This window comes from Helicoverpa armigera, chromosome 28 (genome assembly GCF_030705265.1).
Source record: "Helicoverpa armigera isolate CAAS_96S chromosome 28, ASM3070526v1, whole genome shotgun sequence".
NCBI lineage: Eukaryota > Metazoa > Arthropoda > Insecta > Lepidoptera > Noctuidae > Helicoverpa > Helicoverpa armigera.
In genome coordinates this window covers 430,117-456,583 of record NC_087147.1, presented here as the reverse complement: position 1 = coordinate 456,583, position 26,467 = coordinate 430,117, and the positions used below count along the sequence as shown (strand labels likewise).

The 26,467-nt window shown below is 36.0% G+C and overlaps 1 protein-coding gene across 2 annotated transcripts in view; it reads left to right on the top strand.

The window, feature by feature from the left end:
* The window catches only part of LOC110379761 (rho guanine nucleotide exchange factor 11), a 180,438-nt gene that overhangs the window by 41,995 nt on the left and 111,976 nt on the right, over positions 1-26,467 (top strand). For both annotated transcript variants that reach the window (XM_064042478.1, XM_064042477.1), the window contains 7 exons: positions 218-390; positions 1,145-1,311; positions 3,394-3,502; positions 5,134-5,245; positions 5,726-5,854; positions 7,874-7,933; positions 8,605-8,673. In XM_064042478.1, the coding sequence (XP_063898548.1) occupies positions 218-390; positions 1,145-1,311; positions 3,394-3,502; positions 5,134-5,245; positions 5,726-5,854; positions 7,874-7,933; positions 8,605-8,673 (819 nt within the window). The remainder of the gene's footprint in view (positions 1-217; positions 391-1,144; positions 1,312-3,393; positions 3,503-5,133; positions 5,246-5,725; positions 5,855-7,873; positions 7,934-8,604; positions 8,674-26,467) is intronic.

Sequence of the window (26,467 nt, the reverse complement as noted above, 5' to 3'; positions counted from 1 at the left end):
GAATGTAAATAATTTTGAGTTGAAGTAGTTTGATAGTAACTGTCGACGTTAGTGTTGCCATATTTTTTCGTCAAAGTTTCGACATTAGTGTTGGCATTTCATTTCGTCAAAGTATCGATACTTCTACCGACAAAGGTCGAGACTTGACATGTCAATAAATCAACATTTTTTTTTCGTATTTTTCGTTTTAATTAAGATAGCTTAATCCTTTTTTCAGAATTCGACAAAGAAGAACTCCTGCGCAACGTATTCCGCAAGGCCCGACAGAAGGCCAAGGACGAGTTGAGCCAGCAGCTGACAGAGTTCCAGGTCAAGCGGCAGGTGGGGCTCGGCACTCTGTACGGGCCCGACGACTGCGTTATCGACAAGTGTGACGTCGATAAGGCACAGGTACGGCACTAGTGTGTATATCGACAAGGACGAGTTGAGCCAGCAGCTGACAGAGTTCTAGTACACTAATGCTGAAATAAAGGGTTTTTCCATCTTATATCATTTTGTCTTTGTTTTTTAATGCTTCGATTTTTTTTTTTTTTTAATTAGCCTATGCTGTCCCACTGCTGGGCAAAGGCCTCCCCCAAAGCCTTCCACTTTTCTCTATCCATCGCTGCTTGAGGCCAGTCCGAGAGGAAGCTGTCCAAGTCTTCCCTCCAGCGTTTCCTTGGTCTCCCTCTCGGTCGCCTTCCATCCTCCGGGATCCACTTTGTGGTTATATTGGCCCACTTGTCCGGGTGCATTCGACAGATGTGACCCGCCCAATCCCATTTCAACTTTGCAGACTTACTGCCCACATCGACTATGCCTGTCTTGGACCGGAGAATGGTGTTGCGTATCCGGTCGCTAAGCCGTATGTTGAGAAGGCTATAATATAAAAAAAAATATTTGCACTCTCTGTTTCTTACTATGTATATCCAAATGATGGTGGGGTCAGTTTTCCTTATTTTTCATCTTCACTTCGTTCTATCAGTGACGTCGTTTAAACACAGGTGCACTCATTATTCCTTTATTCTTATAGTGTGATGTGACGACAATCCGACACGACCGGAGAGAGATTACAAGCACCACCGACATTTACGTGTTTTCCGATGCAAGGGTGAATCAATCAAGGATGACATATTACCTAATATTGTCTTCTCTTATTTCCCAGGAGCTAGTAGTAGTAGAACAACTAATGTGCGGACAGCTCCGCGCCGCATGTCGTTCTGGAGCCGCGGCGTGCTGCGGGGCGCCGCACGGCAGTGCTCATGCGACGCACGACACTCACGCCACGCTCATCGCCGCGCTTATCGCTGCTGCGCTGTGTCTGCACTGCAGGTAAGGACAACATCACCTACTTCTGTCTTCACTAGCTAGTAGTACAGCTGATGTCCGGCAACTGAGGGCAGCTTGTCGCTCCAACGCCGCGCTGTGTCTTTACTGCAAGTAATACCTACATTCTTACCAACCACGAGCTTAGGATATTGGTCCCACCACGTGCCGGCGAGAAAACCACTGACTATCGCCGATTTTCTCTCTCAACAAACGCATAAGAAATGTACATTCCGTGTTAACAAAAGATATACGTATATCAATAGTTGCTCTCTGACTGTTCTCATAGCCGATAGTCAGAGAGCAGTTCTGTAGCCGATCAGACCACTACCTGATTCTACTTATTTTACTTAAACGACATACGGATTGCTGAATTTTGATGATTTTCGATGATTGATTCAATCATCGCATTTTTTTTGTTTTAAATGAAAATTTTTATCCTTTTCTATGTTTCAACTCATTATACTACAACTACAATACAATGAAATCCAATGGCAAACCAATGGGATGTCATTGGAATACAATTAGTCTAAGTCGGATCTATGTTATTTACTACATGGATTTTCGGAATTTTCATAAAATTTACCGCGCATCATTCTTATCTAAATGATTCCATTTCTCAAGCGGTTACATGAAGGTGACCTAGTCTTACTATACTCACATACGATAGCTTTACAAAAAGTGCATATTTCAGCAAATCCGATACTAAGAAACTCTACGTCACAAATGTTGATTCACTGTATATTTACAATCATTTGCTAATCTTATACAAACATAGTTTATCACAAACTGATAACAGAAATATACTATTAATATTCGATCGCTTACTATGATCACTCACAGTCATTTACTTAACAATATTATAGTAATAAAGTTAACAAATTGCATGAGTCAATATTGAGGCAAATGTTAGATTTTCCTGTGTGTAATTATTTTTAGTTCGTCCGCTGTTGTATCAGGAAGTGTTGGTGAATATATTCGTGGTTATAATAAATTTATATAGTTGTGATGGTGAATACGTTGGATATTACCGAAGTTGAAGCTTTGGAAGTCAGGAGGAGGTGGTGGCAGTCGCCTAAATCTAAGCATAAGAAAAAATTAAAGCCTACCAAGTGAGTGGGGGGAAATTTATGTGAAGGGGGAATTATTGTGACGTGGTTTATTAATAGAAAATATAGATGGGTTATTTATAGAAGTTAATACTTTGATTATTTAATTGATAATGTATTTGTGATGGTAAAGTTATGATTTTAGAAAGGTTGAAGGGTTTTTATTTTTTTATGTGAGAGACAAGTTTCTAAGAAGAATATGGGGTGGTACATAGTAACCTTAATCCTAAGTCAAAGTGTATGTTTGTTTACTCTTGTAATGGTTAACTAGATGTTCTCCGAGCATGTGCCAAGGTAACACTTCCCGCACCTGGATAAAAAGTAGCATTTGTCATCTAAGATGTTTGTTAATTGAGAATTCCTATACTTACAGTATTAAAGCGAGATGGTAACCTAGTAAAGTGTGTACTAAATGAATATACCTATATGTAGCTATTTCCTCGAAATATCCATCACATATGTCTGCAATACAATGTTGAGGAAATTATTGTTCATTATAATTGGTAATAAACAAGAATTATTTAACATTTTATGATATAATTTCGACTAAAATAGAATTATAATTAGGGTTATAGCTCTATAAATATTGTCGACGTTTTGTACTGTCATCTACTATTAAACGTTTTAGTTATAATATCTCTTAAAATGTGACCCATGTTTCATAGACGACCAAGATTTCGAAAGAAGTTTAAAAATACATCGAGTTTACTATAACGAATTCCAATAAAAATGGTGATGTTTTAGTTTCTACACATTTTTATTCTATTTGGTTTTTATTTTTTCTTTGTGTGTTAATCGACGTTTACATATAAGCCAGCATGATATACATAAATAGTGTTAATTTTAGCATAACACAGTGTTCATTTTTATGTGATGAGGTTGGAAACAGTAATGAAATTAATATATCTCATCATAAGCTACTATAGTTGCAAACATACACAAAAATTGACATATTTACAATATCATTTATTTTTCTCAGGCCCGCATCAGTGGCGGCGGCGGTGGGCGGTTCGCGAGCCTCGTTCCTGCAGCGAGACAAATTGTACAAGCAACGAGTGAAACAGATCACCAAGCAACATCCGCAGCCTGTGAGTACCATATTAGACCTTATGTTTATAGTAGTAGGGTTGAGTTTGGTTTGTTATGATGTTGGTATGGAGTAGAAGAGATTTATGCTAAGCTATAGAGTCAAAATCAAAAAACTCTTAATTTCACATAGGCCTTTGCAGGCTCCTATGAAACGACACATTAATTGCACGGTTCCAAAAAGTTGGTCTCATGGAGAAGAGCCGGCAAGAAACTCCATAGACACTCTTTTTAAAAAGTAATATAGTCACAGTACAAAGAGTCTATTACATAACAAAAGGAAGCTCACAAAATTATACAATGCCACTGAAAGTTTATCTGTAAATCTATACAATGCAAAGGGAGAAGAAAAAGTCGTTTAATTGCCAGGGAAGCTACACATGGAGAGATGAGTTATCGCCATAGTGGGTGTCCTGTTAGTGAAAAGGTGATGCTTTGTGTTTGAATGTAGACTTTATTATAGTAATTATAAGACCTACACCCCATTTGAGTGGCCACATAATTTGTTATAACAAATAATCTTGTTATGATTCCTTTTATATCGAAAGTCAGTTTAATTATAAAATGTGACAAAAAATAAAGCAAAACAATTATCCATTCAATAATTATTTTAATCACTAGTTGAATGGAGTATAGTTTTGTATGTTATAGTAAGTTCAACTCAGTCTTGCGCGCGGCCTTATGTGTGGGTAACCCTTGTACATATACAGTGACTTTGTGTGCGTGAAAAGAGGTACAGTCGGGTACAAATAAAGTTATTTAGGGGTTGTATACGGCTGTTTAAAGAAAAACAGTTATTACGTAATTTAATGTTTATTTATTTATAATGATTCTGAATCGCTACTTGAAAAATAAATGATGAATTTTCAGATTCGCTACTCTCACCAAGGTCAATTATAAATTTTGACTACATGTCAAAATGTCTATAGTATTCTTCTTTTTTCTTTTGTAGGTACATGTCGACAAGTATTACCCAACACCCCTTCATCAGTTTGACTTAAACGTTCCTTTATGAGTTTCATTATTTCCGTCTTATTTTGGTCGACATTATGCGAAGCAATATAATTTTTTAAAATTCCCCACACATTTTGTTTACATTATTATACTAGATTATAAGTCTTTTTCATTCTTAGTCCACACTTTTATTTATTGTCCGCGTACCCCGAGCTAGAAAATATGTAAGAAGTATTTAATTCATCTTAAATATTTCACCTCATTTATTTCTTAGATACTGTCAATGTCAATTTGAAAAAACGTATGAGAAAATAATGAAAAGCTGTAAAATGTAATAATAAAAAGCTATGAATGTTTTATTTTTTGAAACGCTACCTAACTCCTTAAATATTTTCTCCGTGAAGAACTAGACATTTTCGTAAACGACTGTACCCATAACAAAAAGCGATAAGAACACGTCATCCTCGGACGACGTCACTGTCACACGAATGAAAGTTGTATATTTACAAGTCTACGCACACATAGGGCCGCGCGCAAATCTGAGTTGAACTATCTATACATTATTGTTCGTTGTACTTGCTATGTTTTGTGTACAGTTAGCTCGAGTCAAATATAATCTTATTTATTTAAATTGAACATATTGATTTATATTACAATTTACCTGTATTTTCCCCTACAGTTCGTGGTCCGCGGTCACCACCTACAGCTGCAGGCGTTAACGTCAGTGGCTCACTGTCACCACTGCGACAATATCATATGGGGACTCGCGCCGCAAGCCTACGTGTGTACAGGTAATGTGGTAAAAATATTATGTTTACTTATTCCTAGCTTCTCCGCGCTGTTTTGCCCGGGTCTCGCCACAAGATAAAACGTAGCCTGTAGGTTATATTTATAATTAAAGCTATATGTTGTTGCTGCAAAGTTTAATCGAAATCGGTGAAAGTTTAATAGACATCTAGATAAACTTTTGCGTTTATGATATAAGTTGTATTGTTATAATGTAATTACACAAGCCCAGGCCTTCTGGAACACTTAATTAGCATGAAATTTGTAATGTTCGGTAATAAATGGTTTGGTATGTCTTTTGTGTAATCGTGCGCTGTGCACATGCTGTACGGGTGAAGCTTACTTACGGTACTTTTTACATCCGGTTTCAGAAATTTTCTCTTCCAGAGAGTTGATGAAACCGCGAGAAAACGGCTTGTTTTTAAAAATGTCACGTTTGATAGTCTTGATTTTCAATAAAACAATTTAAATTGTTTATTTCGTAGATTGCAAGCTGCGCGTACACCGGGGCTGCGCCCGTGACGTGGAGGAAGGTTGCTGCCTCGACGGCGAGCACCACAACAACCGCATCTCGCGCTTCATCGAGCGCATACACGCCAACAATACTCCTAACAGTACGTAAATCTCAAAGTCAAATTATTCATTTCATTAAGAAAGAAAGAAAAATTATTTATGGACAAAACACAAGACATATATACACATAGAAATAAAAAAAAAAAAAACATAAAAGTAATAAAAGGTTGCGCCAAATAGATCCATTTAAGGCCTTTACAAGCACTTATGAACATCAAAAGAAGGAGAAGGACGGATAAGAAACTCTATGGTTATTCTTCTAAAAATAAGTGTGGTGTTACAGTTTGTATGTATTAATTCTTATACCTTCAATAACAGCATGCGAAGATCATCTAGAATAGCAAAGAAAAAATATGAGAATAAAATGACAATTTTTTTTATTTATTTATTCCTTTATTTCAGGCAACTAGGGCCCATAAAAATACAAATACACATATATATCTTACATTACAATTATAAAGTACAAAGTACTACTATGTCGTCCCTTATGTTCTTCCCCTATGTCCCCTTTATGAACTGCTATGTCCTCCCTTATGTACTTCTATGTACTCCCTTATGTACTACTTATGTTCTCCCTTATGTTCTACCCCTATGTTCTCCCTAATGTACTACTATGTACTCCCTTATGTACTACCCCTTTGTTCTCTCTTATGTTCTACCCCTATGTTCTCCCTTATGTAGTATCTCTATGTTCTCTCTTATGTTTCTCCTTATGTTCTCCTTATGTTATCTCTATGTTCCTCTCTTATGTTCCCTATGTTCTCACTATGTTTCCTTATGTAGTATCTCTATGTTCTCTCTTATGTTCTACCCCTATGTTCTCCCTTATGTACTACTATGTTCTCCCTTATGTAGTATCTCTATGTTCTCTCTTATGTTCTATCCCTATGTTCTCCCTTATGTAGTATCTCTATGTTCTCTCTTATGTTCTCCCTATGTTCTCCTTATGTACTACTATGTTCTCCTTATGTATCTCTATCTCTCTTATGTTCAACCCCTATGTTCTCCCTTATGTACTACTATGTTCTCCCCATGTATCTCTATGTTCTCTTATGTTCTCCCCTATGTTCTCTCTCATATGTTCCCCATGTATCTCTATGTTCTCTATGTTCCCCTATGTTCCTCCCTGTAGTATCTCTATGTTCTCTCTTATGTTTCCTATATTTTCTATGTACTACTATATTTCTCCCTTATGTAGTCTCTCTATGTTCTCTCTATGTTCCCTATGTTCTACTATGTTCTCCCTTATGTAGTATCTCTATGTTCTCTCTTATGTTCAACCCCTATGTTCTCCCTTATGTACTACTATGTTCTCCCTTATGTAGTATCTCTATGTTCTCCCTTATGTAGTATCTCTATGTTCTCTCTTATGTTCTACCCTATGTTCTCCCTTGCCTACTATGTTCTCCTATGTGTATCTCTATGTTCTCTCTTATGTTCTACCCTATGTTCTCCCTTATGTACTACTATGTTCTCCCATGTAGTATCTCTATGTTCTCTCTTATGTTTCTACCTATGTTTCTCACTATGTTCTCCCCTTATGTATCTCTATGTTCTCTCTTATGTTCTACCCCTATGTTCTCCCTTATGTACTACTATGTTCTCCCTTATGTAGTATCTCTATGTTCTCTCTTATGTTCTACCCCTATGTTCTCTCTTATGTACTACTATGTTCTCCCTTATGTAGTATCTCTATGTTCTCTCTTATGTTCTACCCCTATGTTCTCCCTTATGTAGTATCTCTATGTTCTCTCTTATGTTCTACCCCTATGTTCTTCCTTATGTACTACTATGTTCTCCCTTATGTAGTATCTCTATGTTCTCCCTTATGTACTACTATGTTCTCCCTTATGTAGTATCTCTATGTTCTCTCTTATGTTCTACCCCTATGTTCTTCCCCCATGTCGTCCATTGTGTACTACTTTGTGCTTACGAAGATTTTTACTTATTTTTGTAATTCCAAAGTAAACAGCTGAAAACTGAGGCAACATTTATGTTGCCGGAAAAAAAATGTAGATGTTGATCTTTACCACCAAGTAAATCTCAAATAATTGTTGCAGACATTGACTCGAATGACAAGAAATCAAGAAAGGCGTCGGGACCCGCGCATTTTCTCAACAGTAAGTTTATTTATGTTCTATTATTCGGAACCCTATATCGCGTGTGTCGTACCTAATCACATTAAATCGTATCACATATACTTTTTGATACTCTATAGCGAATTCAGTAGTTTGGCCAAAACAGTCATTATATTAAAGTTTTCGTCAGTATATCAACGTATTTAATTTAATGTGATTAGGTACGACACACCCGATAATATTGTAAGTACGATTGCTTGTCTGAAGTTGGTTACAAATGACTTTACGCTAAAAAAAATGGATGGACAATACAATAATCCGTATGCGAAAAGCATCAAATGGCTAACTTTAGAGTATGTCATTTAAATTTGAAAACCTACTTTAAAATATTTAGGACCGTTTGTTCTATCACCAGTTAACTTGTGTCTGAGGAATAATTATGACGGTTTTACACATCTATAGATATGAAAGAAAGTCGTGTTAGTTACACATTTGATAACTCAAGAATGGCTGAACCCTTTAAGCTGAAAACTAGAGAGGAGAAAGCTTTGACCCGGGAGAAGGACATAGGATAGTTTTTGTCACCATCCGGCTACGTGAAACAGTTATCTTGGGACGCGGGTGTAACTGCGGGCGGAAGCTATTCCTCAGAACAAAGATATTTGGCGATTGAGTGATCTTCTACTAATGAATATTATTTTGTATGTTAACAGTGGAGCGAAGTTTTCGAAAAGCAGAAGACGACCCGCCCTGGGACCAGACGCTCACACCTTCTGTTATAGGTAAGTGTTTTTATATTGTAATACATACATTAATATAATGGTGTTGTGTGTCAAAATGTTAATAGTAATGTATGAAAATAATATTGATTTATTCATTGAACCATCAACGGAATATGGAGATTTTTTCTATGTATTTAGGAAAGTTTTTACCTTCGTGTATGTTTGTTTTTGATATATTATTTTTTTCTTGTTTGAGATATTTTCTTTAGTGACAATATAAACCCCGTCTTTGTTTAAAGTCATAGATTTTATCTACCTACTTAAATTTGAACTTAGGTAAAGTAAGTAGGTACCGGATCTTTGTACAAATTCATTCTAAAAAATCCAAAATGTTTCGTGTGATTTGAAAACCAAAGCGAGAGGAGTTTTCAGCAGCAGTTTGATGCATCAAAAGGTAAGTCAATTTAATATTTACCAATCCAACTTATCTACCAATTTTCAGGACATCAATAAAATTACTAAGAATTTAATCAAGTACAGCACTCTTTACCCAATACTAGTTTAACAAATCACATTCATACACATTTACTCATACATAATTCAATTTACTCGTAACTCGGTTACGTTGTTACGTAGTAAGTTGCGTGTAGTGTAACTCATTGACAGCGATACGTTAAACTGTGCCGTAACTGTAACTGAACTTGTTATATTGTTGTGTTAGATGTTATTACGGTTTTCAGTTTTAACAATGAGACTGTTAAGGTAGGAAAAGAGGGTATGAGTGAAGGTTTTGGTGAAAATGTAACCCAAGTGTCGTTATAGATAATCCGGACTCCTTACTTAAGTTAATCTCGCATAATATCAAAATCTAGTTTTAATAACTGGCAAAAAATCTTACGGCCGAATACTGAAACGTCAATCAATTTAAAGCTGAAATCTCTAACCGAATGCAGCCGAGTGCAAGTATTTCGCATGGAGCGACTGCCTCTCTGACCTCCTCAACCCAGTTATTAAGCCAATACCCCTTGCCAAGGCTGGTTATCAGACCTTCTAGCTTCTGACTCATTTATGTTGTCAGTCAATTTAGTAAAAAAGAAATTAAGAACAATTACAATGCCGCTCAAAATTTCAAAACTGTTAACATTTCAAAAGCGTACAACGCCACGTGCGCAACTAGTACTGAGCTATAAATAGCAGTTCCGGAGCGGAAGCGTTTGTGTGTCTGAATATGTAATCGATGTCTAATTGCTGACGGATGCTGTTGCTATGCTCCGAGTGTAATCTGTACTGGGATTGTCGTGGCTTTTAGTTAATGTGCTGCAGTTTTAACCTGTTAACTGATAGTGCTTTATATTTTATAAGTTTGTTATATGCGAGAAAAATATATCGATGATTAAAAAAAATCGAATTATGTGAATTGTTTTGCGAAGATAAAATGATGCATGGTTAGAAACTTTAATAGAAATGAACCATCATTGTTTAAAAACTTTTGTTTGTTTGTGGCGTATGTAAAATATGCGTGTGAAATCTTACAACTCAATTTTGAGGCAAGATATTTTTTATCGATTCAACAAGATCGAATTCTTGATTAAATTATAATCAGAGCCAAATAACAGTTCATAGAAAAATACTATTGACCTTTCTTGTAGTTCCTAGAAACACATAGGGGTAAATAACCATTATACATTTAATGCCATGATTCCAACTACACGCTATCTAGGTCTAGAATTAAAAATTTACCAACCGATTGCAGTTCGGCGCCATATTTAATACTTTATTACCACAAATAGGTATCGTCTATACCGACTTTAAATGTCAACGGAAATTGATTTTGTTTTACATGAAACCTGCCTCGTATTGGATCTGAAAATAGACTTCTTACAGCAGTAAGTTATATTGGTTTTAACTTGGAAATGCTAGTTATTTTTAACTTTTATAATTCTGAGGGCACGTTTTAGTACGCCTCCACTAAATTAGAGTTTAAAGTTTTTGAATTAATTTAGTTCGCAAATAAAGTATCTGCTATATGTTAACGTGAGTCATTGTCACGAACTTGACCTCGTTTATTTGATAAAAAGAATTAAAATATTACAATTAGTTTCCGCTGTACTGATATACATACAAACAGATTTGACCAATATAATTTCATACACATTAAAACTCTATTTTATGAGCAACATGAACTTATTAATAGGATATTTGAAATTAAAATGGTGAATGGAAAATCAATTTCAACACATGTACCAAATCATATTTAAAATTAAATTATTATGTTGGTATAGATTTCACAGTTTCAATCCCATTTTGTAATATCAATGTATAAATTCATATAGAAACAATTAACATAATATCTCAACATCCAACTAAACTATTTGACAAATAAATGCATTGCACTCTCAACAGTTGTGAATTTTAATTAAAAAAACTAAACAAGTAAACTGACATTGAATTTTCCACTACATTACACCCCATCGGGTAATTTGCAATCGCCGTCAGACACACTCGTTCATGGAGAACAAAATAACCAGCGGAGGTGCTATAACGGAAAATTGCGTATTAAAGTAGCTCGCCAAAATGCGGAAGACGAGAAACGTTACTGTTTCGTCCTTACACGACTTTGGACCCGACCATTTTTAGTATTAATAAAAATCGTTGACAAAGAACTTATAAAGCCTCGTTAGTTCACTCGTAACTGATCGTGTCGGTCATGCTAATTTGACCTAGAAGAAGGCGCCTGACCTACCAGCATTATGGCATCTCTGCCTATGCCGTGGTTCTAACACTAGATCCCAATTTATACAATACTGGGACTTCATTTTAAAACCCTGATTCCCTTCACACAAATCTCAAGGTTTACAAAAACAAATCCAACAATGAAAAAGCACGAATTTGACCTAAAAGGAGACGTCTGACCTACCTGCAGTATGGCATCTCCACTCTTTCATTACTCCGTGTAATCGCTTCACATAACAGAAGCTTAGCAACCCTCAGCGCCTGAAACGCTGAAACTGAAAGCTCGGGAGTTGGCACGCGGGACTCGCGACGAACGGACGCGTCGCTTCCCCGCTGAAAAATATTACGAAATTACCGCGAAAATACATATTTCGAAGAGAAATTAATTATAAGATTTTTTTGAATTAGAGGCCAGTGTTATAGGTTTTAATTTTGGTTAAATACATCAGTGTTTTTTACATAAAAGTTGGTTGAAAAGTGAGTTTTTAAAGTACTTTCTAGTGAAGTGTTTGAAAACTTAGTTTTTGTGGTCATATTTGGATATTTTTGGTTTTGGTAAGACTGCTTAATTGTGGCAATGGTTAATTTTGATTATTCGAGTTGCCAATTTGAAGGTTAATGTCGTTTTGTCTGCTTTTATCAGCTGATGATAAAAAGGTCAATAATGACAGATTAGGATTTGTGAATTTTTATATAATATTTGTTTTGTCAGTGGTAAATTTTATGTAGAGTATATAATGTTTCATAGGGAGAATACTGAATACTTAGTGAAAGTTTTGAATAACAAATATCTGGTATTGGTAAAGCTAGTGTAAGCATTCTAAAATCGATTTTAGCCAATACCACAAAGATTTTCAAAGCATACCTCACATTAGTTTCATACTGAAACACTCCCGTTCATTAGCCACACGGTCTTAAACTTTCAAAACTTCGCAGTTGGGCGTAACATCAAAAGTTGTCACAGCAGTTCTGTAGATTGGCGCGAACAATGCGTACTTATGAATACTAAGCGTACTGAGCTTTTCAGCAGGTATATTGAGCATTACTTATGAAACTATTTATGTTTATTAGAGGTGCTTTTGTTACAACAATAGGTTACTCCTATGTTATAAGGGATTTTCTGAAATATAACCTACATACTTCTAATTTGTGACATCTATAGTCTAAAAGTGTCAATTGTATTTTGTCTTGGTCAAAAAAAATATATCTTTGAAACCGATTGACGAATAACTTAGGTGTTATATTGAATTAATTTTTTGACCAGTCTGTAAGATAAATACGTAAAATATTGGATTTATTAGCTTGTAGTAATTTAGCGAAAACCATCAATCCCCATAGTTGGCAGGTACGGTAAATCAACATGTCAGTTTGACAGCCAGCCGGTCTGATGACACGGAACAGAGCTTCGAACACATCATGATTTGAACATTAATTACTCGTGATTTTTAGTAGTAGAATATAATAACAGTTACTTCTAAATAAGCTTAAACTAGCTGATGACACGAATCTTCCTCAGTGGGCTAAACTTACTTTTTTTTAAGCACAACTGGCCCAGTCGTGAAAATTTATTTTGGGGGAGTCAAATTATTGTATTCAAATTGCTCTTTTAAAGCGTATCTACACATCAATACTTCTGTACTGTATGAGTTGTATAAATTCCTTAGGTTTACGGAAATGTTGTTAACAAATGGAAAGTCATGTATTTTTGAATGTCGTCGGCTGTATTCGACCACGAAAATTTGTAGATATCCTGGGAAATTGATATTAACAATAAATAAATACTATTTTCAGGGGTCAACATGAACCATTTGTTTTCCGTAAATAAATATTAACCGTCTTACCACAAAAACTTTTTAACGTCAGTTTATGCCTTGTCTAAAATGTCAAATTATGACGTTGAGATATGGTTCATTTTGCAGCCAAAATTTTATTAGACAAGTGTAAAACAGGGTTTAAAGTTTTTGTAGTAAGGCCCTAATTGTTTATGCCAGTCTAGCAATTCCCATACCTCTACGTTTGGATGTGAATTGTGTCGGCAGACGTGCTAACATGTTTAATCCCATTGACGTTGCACGGTGCCCATGGGTAGTTATGTGATTACACTGTATCGGGCAGCGATGGTAATCCCTTCTGATGGCTTCATACAAGGGCTTTGGTATATGAAAACTAGTTGTAGTTTAAGGCCCGTCAGGATTTGTGTGTACTATAGTTCATATGTAGACTTTGTGATGCCAAATCAAAATTGGTCAGACATTTTTTGAGGAACTTGATGTGCGTTGTAGGTATAGCTAATTTATCTAAATTGTCAAGCGTTACACTGTTAATGAAGTCCAAAATGTTTGATAAATATGATATATTTGTGTCACCAGTTAATTTTATTAATACAGAAGTGGTTGGCATGTTACAAAACCTCTATTCAATTGAAAATCTACTCATTCTTATGTCGACTTACTAAGACCTTCTTTTTAAATTTTGGCACAAAATCTAGGTCAGTGAGACTATTAAACTTAGTTATAAGGCACATACACTCCATTGCAAGTAGGCTGGCGCTCATGAAAAATTTGCATAAAGGCCTATAAGGTATTTTCACTTAAACCTTAACAAGAAAAATCGAATTTACCGCTCTATAACACTGCTAAGTATTCATAAGGTTTGTCAACATAATATTATGTTGTTTTCTTGACTCTAAGTAAATACATAATAGAAAATTTTGTTATATCTGTTTGTCACGGTAAAACTGACTGAATAGTACCTATTATATGAAAGTTGAGAGTATGAGAGTTGAGATAAGAGATCAGTGTTGAATCATAATGACGGATTAGCTGCTGAAAGCACGGGTGCTTTCGACGCGTTCTTTGAAAACGAATTCGCAATCCTGTATAAAAATGCCTTCCCCGACAAGTAGAGTATCTAAAATTCCAATGGTTCCAACAAACTTTTCCGATTTTTTATTAGTGTGTAAAGTAGTTTTCCTCAGGAAAGTCTATAAAGCAATATGAAAAAGTTAGCTGCCTAAACAAAATCAAAATGTGACATTGTAACTAGCTGAAATGTCAAGTTAGTAATAAAACTATGTTGGATCAAAAATATTGTCATTACATTGTCTGCAGATAATCTAGGTTTTATGTGATGTTATGAAATAAGGCTAGTTACGGTTGTTTTTTGATATATTTAATTATCTCTGTTTCGCTATGAAAATCGTATTTTTTACGAGTTAACTTTGAAGGAGATTTGAAGGGGGTTCCATTTTATTACCAGGCATTGTAAGATAGTTATTGTGTCTCGGCGCCTCTATACACAGAAGTAAGGCTTAACCTCTTTCATGGAATAAAACATTTCTACCATATTGTTAAAACCTAAAGAAAATCACAAACCTACGTAGAAAAATCCTAGAACTTCATGTTAGGCACAAAACAAGTCAGTCAAAAGGCAAAAGTGGGGACGAGTTTACGTCCCCACTTTTGCCTTGTTTGTCACTGAAACAGAACACGTCCGCTTACGTAACTAACTGTGGTTTTTATACTGAAACTTATTCTGTGTTGGTAAATATCAGGCGTTTTGTTTTCATGTTTGTTTTCTTGCGGTTTCAAGGTCGTAGGGAGTGTTGGACGTGAAAATTGCTGGTATTTTGTTTTGTTAAGCATTTTATTGTTTTGCTTGTATTGTTTTTTTGATTAGAGATTCTGTTCACTGCTGTATACTTATTAATCGCTCCTTTGAAAGCTTTGAATAAAGAGAAAAATACATATACTAGAATTAATATTGAATTATTCATTAACCTTGTAGTTTCACCCTCGTCCACGAGGCATCAACTTATCGCACCGGGATAAACAGTAGCCCATCTTTTCCCCGAAAGCTCGAAAGATAGACAAGCAGATTTACTTTCGCATTTATAATATTAGGAACAAAAGTACTTCACCGGTTAGAAAAATCCACTTCGTTGCGTATTTTCTTCCACGCGATATACTCTTTCATCCATGCATACGTTACTTTACCTCTTCAGGCTAATAAATTCCTAACCCTGCAACATTTCTTACACCTACAAGTTCTGAACTTTATGCCGCAGCAGTTTTGACAAATATAATACAAATATCTTCGCTGACATCATATTCTTCGCCTGTAGGGTGCAGATTTGGCAAGGCGCGGCCAGGGTGGGTCTTGATTTATTGCGTATAAACATACAGTATGCGAGGGTGAAGTTGCACGGTGTTTTTAAGTTCTATAATGTAATTAATTTCCTGAAAAAAGTTTGGTCCTTTTTTACGCAATAACTACTGGATGGATTTTTATGAGACTTAGCACTAATGCAGCTCTTATCTATACTTCTATTCTAATATTATAAAGAGGAAAACTTTGTTTGTTTGTTTGTTTGTTTGTTTGGTTGTAATGAATGGGCTCAAAAACTACTGGACAGTTTTAAAAAATTCTTTCACCATTCGAAAGCTACATTATCCACGAGTAACATAGGCTATATTTTATCCCGGTACGGGCAGTAGTTACCACGGGACGCGGTAACCGCGGGAAAACGGCTAGTATTTCAATATAATATACCTATAGGCTACTTTTTATCCAAGTGTGGAAAGTATTTTCTTCTGCAAGCACGTGAGGAGACCACAGGCTTTTATATAAAAAGAAAACAATAATGAAACTTTGCCTCTTAGGTTGATCCTTTGATATTGAAACCGTTTTGTGCTTAGTCTACAAGTACACCCACGCACGTTCCTTCTTTAAGTCCTGCTTTGTATTTTCTAGACAAAATATTTTAACAATGCCTTTGTCGTATCGGTCTAGAAAATATCTCTGCTAGAAGCTCAGTTACTCTATAAAATCAACTATAAACTTTTTCAACATTGGAGTTTTCCAACATCAGCTCATAAGTTATTCATCCAATATTAACACCTAGACAACTAAACAACTATGAACATAATACAAAACATCACCCACTAGAAGTTTATATTCATTAACGTTATTTGAACAACTAGCGCCGGCTAATTCGGCTGCAGTCGAACACAGCGCCGTAAAGTTGGACGCGGGTTTACGAGCCAGTTGTTTTGAAATATCGTTCAGATTCACTGAGTAAATAACCTGTCTACTGTAGATTGTGCTAATAAGCTTTAGTGAAAATTATTTGAAATCGCTCTCTCTCTCTCTTGCTATGTATCCCACATGGTGGTGGTCAGCTTTCCTTATTTTTCTTGTCCACTTCGCTCTATATCCGTCGTCGCTTTCGGACATGTAAAAATATTTGGAATCGCTGACAATCCTTTTTATTCACGACATACATTGTACTTACAATTCCATATTACAAATTTCTTTATGTATACCTAGTATCTACAGCATATTTTAGGACCATATCCCTTTTGTTTGTATTTATTGACTGTCACGATCACAAATGTTCAATTAATTTATCCTGTCTCCTGAAAACCGCGGAATTCCTCACAGCATTCTCCGAAACTTCGAGGAGATTCCTATCGACTTTTCAATTTCTTGGTAATGGCGTAAGGGGGTTCCTCCCCTCGTCGTCTGCTTCGGCCATTAATAAATCAACCGGTTCACTTCCCAGTGAAGAACTTTTGACAAATCCTATCTGCAGACTAAAATTTGGACCCTTAGAAGTCCTAAATTATTTGCATTTTTAAAAGGTCCTTGTGATTAAAAGTTGTCCTGTTTATTTTAATGAGAAGGGGCCTTGAATGTGAGAATTTGAGATTTTGTTATTTATACAGTTTCTAAGTTCTAGTTTTCTGTATATTACATAGTCTTTGCTTTGCTTGAAGATTGATGAATTCCTTTTGATAGCAAGTTTGTTATTATAAGGTATTTCGTTTGAACTACTTACCTTTCTGCTCTACTTAAGAGATCATTTCTATTTATTTCAGGCACCATGACCATAAACTCTTTCCTTCAGTTTTTACACATATTAGTTCTGTTACGACACTCCCTATATCCCTATATTTAGCAGACGTATCGATTGCAAAACATTTGCATAGCCTCCCGATACAGGGGAATGTTATGGTGTTCCATGGGCGTGTTGGTCAATATTTTTATGGCAATCTCGTTTATTATCTTGTAGTGGATGTTCTTGCTTGTTTACGGGAGATTTTTTACGTCTAGGAATATCGTGACTCGGTTGTGTAGCTTTATCGTAGATTCTTGTGAGATTAGGAGGATCTGTTTTAGCGATTTTTTGGGATATGTAGGTAAGGGTAGATTTTATTTTTACAAAGTAAGCTTCTTTCGTTTTATTTCGTAGACCTTAGTCTCTGATCTATAAAAAGATCTGAGAAAAGAAAACGATATAATATTAGTCTCTGTACCTGGCTAGGTTGTTATTAAACAATGTTTTATACAGACGCACGATTTCAAATTAATTATGAAACAATTTACTTGAAACAAAATAGAAATCGTTACTGCTTTTGACTGTTTAATTTGTTTTGTTATAATAAAGCAAGAATACGCGAGGAAGAAACATTTCCAATACAATTTGTTTTTATAAACTTTCACATTTACAAATACCAAATGGTCTCTGTATATTAGAAGTTTTTTTTAGCCTTTTGTAATATTTAGATACAAACCGTCTGCCTGCTGTCTGATTTAATTAGCAAATTGTTCAGGGAAGTGTAGCAGGCCTTTTGGAGCCGCCATTTTCTTTATAACTATGTTTTGCTCTCGGCTTTTCTATTTGCTATTTTTAGTAAAATACTATGGAATGTTGACTTACCCAAACCATTACTGGTTTATGAATTTTAGTTAAATTCTGCGCTCTGTTAAATTTGGTGCTGAAAATACGCCATTTTGTACGTCCTTTTCCACTCCAAAATAATTTGAAACTCCTACAGCAGTATCGTTAATATCTAGGAAAATATTTGTTAAAGTTTAATTATTTTCATGGCTTACTGCAAATATCCTTGGTCTTATTATTATAAATTCAGAAAACTGTCTGGAAAGTAAACACCAAGTTTGGCAACATCGCCTATTTTAACAACGAAGTATAGAAAATTAGTCAGAAGTACCACTTTGACAATCTTTCAAGAGATATAGCCATCCCTCGAAAGATTGTCACTAGTCTGAGAGAGAAGTATGTAAAAGGAATCTGCCCAAATTAGAAATTGGGAATCTAAACTTACCTATATGTTTAGTCTTTAGGAGTGATAGCCACAACTATCATAACTTACTTCTGATGAATAAAACTACTTTTATCGACAGCGTCGAGGACCGTTGAAACGGCACTACTGCTCTCAAAACTTCTCGAATTGGATCAAGCACCCAATTTTTCGGGATATTAAAAAACTCGCAACTTTACGTAACTTTATCAAGTGGCACTTCTGTCCTAGTTTTTTTTGTGACTATATTGTATGACCAGGCGCCCTTTTGTGAGCTAGTTTATGTGATGTTTATGTATTTTTATGTAGCGAAGACTGGCTGTTTATCGTTCATAAAGTGTGTTTGTGATGCGATATTGTTTTGTACCTGATTCATGTTGCCAGGTGCTGTGATGGACGGTGAGGTGTGTGGAGTTATTTGGTAGTTTTAGAACTGTTGATAAGTACCTGAATTCACGGAATCTATACTAGTATAGAAAAGATGTTTTTTTTTGTACACTAAAGTACTGAACCAATTTGAAAAAATCGTTCACTGTTAGAAAGCTACACTCTTCCCGCGTGACTTGGCTATATTTTATACGGTATGGGCAGAAGTTCCCATGGGACGCGGGTGAAAGCGCGGGAATTCGGCTTGTGTAAAAAGCTTAAAATAGTATTAAAGTAGTCCTTTTAATCATTTCTTTTGTGACCATTTTCCGTATCAGTATATTTTCCAATAGTAATAAAATGTCTCTCAACAAGGTAGTTTTCGAAAATGATACGGATTACATTCAAAACTTGATCTTCACTCAAGTGTTCCCCAAGTTTGGCAGAACATAAGAACTGCTTCCAAACTTAGACTTTTGCAACTCAATAAAGGTTAAAGTGGCTCTGAAGAGTCGACTTCAGATATTCACGTAACGACAATGCCTGACTCCTTTACTAAGTTCTCTACTCTTGTTACGAAATAAGGTTGTCATGCGAAGACGGACAATGTTTTTTAATAATTCAATTTGGGATAGTCGGATCGGATGGATTGCGTGACGAGAAAGTGGGACTAGGTAAGATGTATTTTGCTGACTGGAAATAACAAAAGGGATAGGGCACGTAAACGAAGTTTACTTATATTTTTTTTGTCAGTCAGTTAGTGAAAGTGTTAGTACATACAAAAACTTGCACACATGTTCGAGTAAGATACACATAGCACCGAAACGAAGCGGAGTTAGGATTTCGTTATTAAAAACTCTCGTCTCCATCCAATCACAAATAACCTTAAGCGGAGAAATTCTGTCGTTAAAATGTTTTGCCATGTTTTGGTGTTGTTTGGACCTAAAGTTAGACCTCGTTTCAAGACAAGAGTTGGCACTCCAAACTTGACCACTCACCTTTGTACCCACTCCCCCAGTCCCATATATTCTAATTGCCAACATCACACGAGGAAGGTGTCTCTAGCACTCTTCAAACGGTCGAGATTCCACACTGAGAACAATTCTTCACAGGTCAAAGAATTCGTCTCACTTGGGAGAGAATACATAGATGTAAGTGAATATACAAAGGGTTGTTTGTTTCATATTGTCAAGTGAAAACAGGCTGAGTGGCCAATTTCACTGTCACTGTAAGGTCTAAAGGTGAAGAAAATTATGTAACTGACACCTAACTGCCGAATTCAGTAGCATATCTAGCCGTTATTTTGCTTATTAGGGATATAGATATATAGTGGCTAATGTCAAAATCCTAGTAAGTAAACAAATCTACAGAAAATAGGTAGGTAATAGAAATCCTAAGAACTCTATTGCGGATGTTGAAATAATGAGAGCATATTTTTAAATTAGGTTAAATCAAATGGATTGAAATGCATTAGTATATGTCGTAATATTTAGCCAATTTCATAATAGCAGAAAAATCCCCAATTTGGATCCATTTGCGGTTGATATGATTGCAGTAGTTTGCCAAAACCTACGCCAGTCTGGCAGACGCGCAAAACAGTTCACAATATCTACAGGATGTGATAACTACATCCACTGCAGATAAATGTTGCATTTCACTCTGTTCACTCAGATGTTAGATATTTGAATGGTATGCTTATTAGAATTACTACTAGAAATTAGTTACGGCAAAATTTTTAATGATATACGAAATAAAATACTTAAAATTATTTCAAATACGTCGAGAAGCTAAAAATTTAAAGATAAAAAGTCATTCATTCAAAGTAGGCTGAAAATCTGCACATTTTGAAGTTCTTTACAAAAGACAGCTTTCAAACCGCCCGCCCTTTACTTACCTATGTTACAAATTTCATCACAGAAATTATATACCACAGAAGTTAAAAAAAAAACCTCATTTGTACTCATGAAAAAAAAAAAGCAATTAAAGTAAATGTTCTGTGTCACGCTGTCACATTTCTAATAAACTTTTCTACACAAAAAGACAAAGTGCAGTAAAGCTTCAAGGACAGAAAGTGACCTTGAATTGACGACCATCCCGGAAAACAACGGCTCGTCGCGAACGCGATGGCACTCGGTCAAGGTCGACACTAATCGTCGCACACGACTCCGCCCGAACATAAATCAGCTATCTCATTATGTGGAAACTTGGTGATATGCTCTTTTAAAATCTTGTGCATTTTTATCAAGGTTTTTGGATAATATTTGTTCCAAAATGAGTTGGTTTTTAAGTTGGCCTGAGTCTCAATTTTTGCTATTTTGTAGCTTAATTTGGAATTGAAATAGGTATTTGGTGGTTATTCAAATTGTCATGACGCAAGAGATTTAATGGCCAATCTTGTGATATGATTGTATGCGATAAAATTAACTAATTGAAAATTAAAAGATGGTGCACTTGAAAATATAATAAAAATGGCACAATAAAAATAATTTCATTAGCAAATTAATTAGTAAAGTCCATACGTTTTTAATAAAGTCAAACAATAGAACTGTCTATACAATAGAGCCTCGGAAGACAATATAGTCCAGAACAAATAACCTGCATATATGACGTCACTCGTTCAAGGTCATCCCGTGACCCCGGGATTGCAATATATCTCGTTCCCGGATAATATTCCCGACAGGATGTTTTTCTACCGCTTCCTCGCTTCTCAATTTCGAACTGTTTTCGTAATAGGGGGATGTTTATGAATACATTTCTGTAGGGTAGGTCTTATGTAATATGTATACAGATACTACAGTATTGTAACGAAGTTGTGAAGTGATAGTCTTTCTAAGAACCATTTTACTTATTACTGCATATTTTTTAAACTACAAAAAATCCTCTATTTATTAGTGAAATTGATAGATGCAAATGCAGGCCAAGTCTATACCTAGACATTATTTGAGAAAGTATGATTCATACATATGATGCATACATGTACCGCATATCATAAGTTACGTCTTCATATTCTCGAATCAACAATGTATTTACTCGATAAACAAATAGACATAAATCACTTCTAACATTACACATCCTGATCTGTTTTCCTTGAAAATCTAACTTGATTCCAGTAATAGACTATAACACGTAATCCATTTAGCCATAAAACTGTTATTGGAAACTATACGGAATGGCTGTAATCAAAAATCATTATTCTTACTAATATTATGAATGCATGTAAGTTTGTTTGTAACGGTAACACGACTGAACCGATTGTAATCCAATTTAATGTTGAGATTGATAGGACTCTGAAGATAGTTAAAGGCAAACAGATTTTTCAGGCTTTGCGCCATGGTAACTGGATTGAGAAGGACAGATAGACAGTCGTTTCTTGTAAGATACTGGTACTAAGCTACATACGTTTAGACTGGAAGCCCACCCCAACATAGTTGGCATAAAGGCTCGGGATGATGTCAGTGCATAGTTTAGAAGGCGGGTGAAACCGCAGGAAATATCTAGTTTCCCCATACCGTGGTAGAAATAGCTGATCAATGACACTGCATACAATGCCGCAGGAGTGGGTAGTCGAATGTTCGCCTACCCGCGCTCGTTAATATTTATGATTCCATGAAACTGGGAATTTGTAGTGTAGGGAATTATCGATCCGAAGGGCTTTTGTTACACAAAAATGTGGGGAATTGCTTTTGTTTTATAGAATTTGTTCTGGTGGCATGTCGGTCCGTATCTAGTAGAAATATTTGGCCATTTCTACCTCTAAGATCATCTTTATTTGAACTGTTCAGTTCACCCACGTACAAAAGGGAACTGAATTCTCGCATCTGGTGGCATGTTTAACCTTAAATCTGCAGACCTTATCTCATTGCAAAATGTCAAGACATTTTTTCGCGGTTTTATCTTGAAAGCTCAAACTCATCAAATCTAATATTTTTTTATGCTACTTCAAAGTTACTTTTTCACCTAGACTGATGGTAATTCGTCACCAACAATACAATGATTAACCCAATAGTTTTAGTTACATAATTAACGTGTTTGTTTGCCTTTTTATTTTCTTTATGGATCTCTGATACCTATCTAAATTATAGTATTATTATGAGTAGTTGCTATAGCTACTATCATGCGCTTGCAATGAAGCCGTGATAATGCAATGACACGGGGTTGACACACTTTGTCATACTATGTCGATAAGCTATCGTGTGATCGAAATGATTCGTTCATGCATGGGTTTCCTTGTGTTTTAATTCATCAAAAATTATAATATTTGAAATAAATTTTTTGATGCTATATTGGTCGGTCTTTTCCCGGTCGCAGACTGGTGACCGAAAAAGTTGGGATACCTACGAAGTTCAATTCACACATCATGCATTCGTACTCCAAATTGTATAAGGTCGCCGCTAGCGGTCACATCGCCCTTTCTAGCACTCTATGTAACTTCGTATGTCAAAAATTTATGATATAAGTGTATACGATATCTTACGTTTGACTATTCAATTCTCAATTTATTAAATGTATTTCATTTTTTCTTCTCTGTAGCTGCCGAGGAATTTGGAATTAATTAAACAATAACACCATTTTAGTCCGCGATACATTAACTTGAAAGTATCGGAACAGCCTCCATTAATATTAATTTCCACCAACTCGACCTTCGGCTCTCCCTCTCGTTATAACCATCAGCTGTTCCAAGGTCACTACGTGACGACTGTATGTTCAAGGTCACTGCGCCCTTCCGGGATTCTTGAGGCCGGGACTTAATATGCCGTGTTATGACATTCTTGTTCCAGATGCTAATGATTATTGTGCCGAGTGCATTTTAATTGAGAGCTTTTCACTTTTATTAGAAGTAATAGAAAAGAGTGGGTTTAAATAAATGAAGGAGAGAACCTTATGTCTTAAATAGATGATTAATTCCATAAGCCCGCTTTTTAGGAAGCATCAACGCTCTTTCAAATAACCCTATCAGTCTATGAAATTAAATAAACTAAACCATTTATGTTCGAAATCATACCAAGATTATCTTAACATTGATCTTCTCAAGTCCTTTCTAATCATCACATAAGCGAACCCAACTTTATCTCTTAAGTCTAGCCTTACGTGACAGGCCATCCTTTCATTTACTATTCTGATCCGGTAGCCTCGTCCAGGTAGGCACGGCTCACGTAATTGGACGGCTCAGGTTGTCCTGAACATGGAATAAGGAAAGATGAGCAGAGATGCCATAATGCAGGTAGGTCATGCGCCTTCTTGTAGGTCAAATTCGTACGGTGGGCATGACCAAAACGATTAGTGACGGCTGAACTAATGGGGTGTTCGTATGCTTCGAGACATCTGTCAACGATTTTTGCTATTACAAAAATGATCTAGTCACTAGTCAAAAGAAAGCGTATAAGTGTGAAAACCGCAACGTTCCTCGTCACCCGCGTTATGGCGCTCTACTTTCTTAGATGATTTTCCGTTATGGCACCTCCGTTAGTCATTTTGTTCTCCGTGGTCCCGAATTTGTGACAAATCATATTTACCCTCGTATTGTTGTGTGAGAGATAAAAACGTAAAGTTTTGTAAGTGCTACAGAAGTTTTGGATGAATGTAGCATACTGAATTTTGTCTGCCTATGTAAGAGGTCTTTTCGAAAGTAGTAGGCATGAATGATAACCATTTCGCTGGCCATGATGCAGACACAATAGTTAAACAATCGGTGTGTATTATTACATATGACTTGTGGGACAGGGAAGTCGTCAAGAGATAATTTGATTATATTTTCGATTCAATTGATGTAGATAATATTGTTATGTTTAGTATAATCTATATCAGCATTTTCGGATTGAATATTTTCTCTTACCATATTTTATTTTCACTCCAGATTAAAAAGCTCATGAATATTTTAACGTGAATCTACTTCCACTACTTTGGAAGACATCTAGTAGGATGAGTAATTTATACCCCCATTTTCCCCGTTCAAAAATCTTAGATGAAATCTTTTTATTACATTTTACTTTTATAAGTTAACAGGTCTTACAATGGTTGTACTGTATAAATAACAAATAATCGAGAGACCGCTTTTGGTGCTGGAAGCCGACCCCAAAATAGTCGGGAAAAGGCTAGGCAGATGATGAATCGAGGAACTGTTTTTGATATCAAAATTGAAAACATCCCCTTTCCACTCTCCAATACCTACAGCTATTAACTCAATAGCTTCTGGAAACTCTATAAAAACTGCAATTTTCTGTTCTTCAGTTTCTTGTCCACCCCAAGCGAATCTAATTAAGATATGGCAGATACGTCCCGGTGGTTTTCCGATAATTACGGCTCGGGACAGGGGGTGGAAAAAATTGCGGGTTCGATGCTGGACGATGTAATTTCCGGCCAGAGATACTGTGATGAGAATAGCTTTGTTCACTTTCAAGGTTTTTTAGAGAATTAATTTTGTCGAATCCTGAATTCATCAATTTCGGTATGCGAAATGTGGAAGTCGTGATGGGCTAGTGTGAAAAGAACATATCTCTCAAATATAAATGTGGGTTCGATTCCAGTTCAGACAAGTTCCAATGCAACTTTTGTAAGTCATCATCCTCCGAGCCTTTTTCCCAATCATGTTGGGGTCGGCTTCCAGTCTAACCGGATTCAGCTGAGTACCAGTGCTTTACAAGAAGCGACTGCCTATCTGACCTCCTCAACCCAGTTACCCGGGCAACCCGATACCCCTTGGTTAGACTGGTGTCAGACTTACTGGCTTCTGACTACCCGTAACGACTGCCAAGGATGTTCAATGACAGCCGGGACCTACAGTTTAACGTGCCATCCGAAACACAGCCAATGGTGTCTAAAATATACTTAGAAAGTACATACAAAATTAGAAAAGTTGCATTGGTACTTGCCTGACCTGGAATTGAACCCGCGCCCTCATACACGAGAGGTTGGTCCTTTACCCACTAGGCCACCACGACCATAAAGTATATCTTGGATATATCTCTATAATAAATTTCGATATGTATTGGTCGTGTCTGTTCAAAATGTAATCTGGTTTTATTTAGGCACAAATTCTTAAGACATGTGACATTGAAATCTGTAAACACACGCGGAAGCAATGACCGAGTCAACACACGACAAGACATAATTAGAAGCACTATTTTATGTAGCATCAAGATATTCCTTCAGGTTATCAATATCCATAAGAAAAGTTTCCTTTTATATGGAAATAAACTAGTGGCCACTCCGGCCTATTTCTTCTATGTAAGCATCTGTTTTGCCAAATCATTCCACTAACGTATCGGGGGCCATTTTACTGCGTTTTTACAGTCACAGTGACGTAACGATAATGTCTTTGGCACTGTCATGCTCAAACTGGGCTCCTTTTTATCTTCTATACTTTATATAATAAATAGAAAATATTTTTTGTTTATACCCCAAAGGCTCCAAAATTACCGAACCGATTTGAAATAGTCTTTCACTGTTAGAAAGCTACACTTTTCCCGAGTAACGTATGCTATATTTTATCCCGATACGGGTAGTAGATCCCACGGTACGTAGGTGTAACTGCGGGAAAACGTCTAGTTCTGAATAAAGGTCCTTATTATGCGAGACGAGTAGGATGGCTTAAAGGTTTAAAAAGTTTAACGTCTTCGGCCTAATCCCTTTGGCTAGCAGCTACGTAAAAAAAG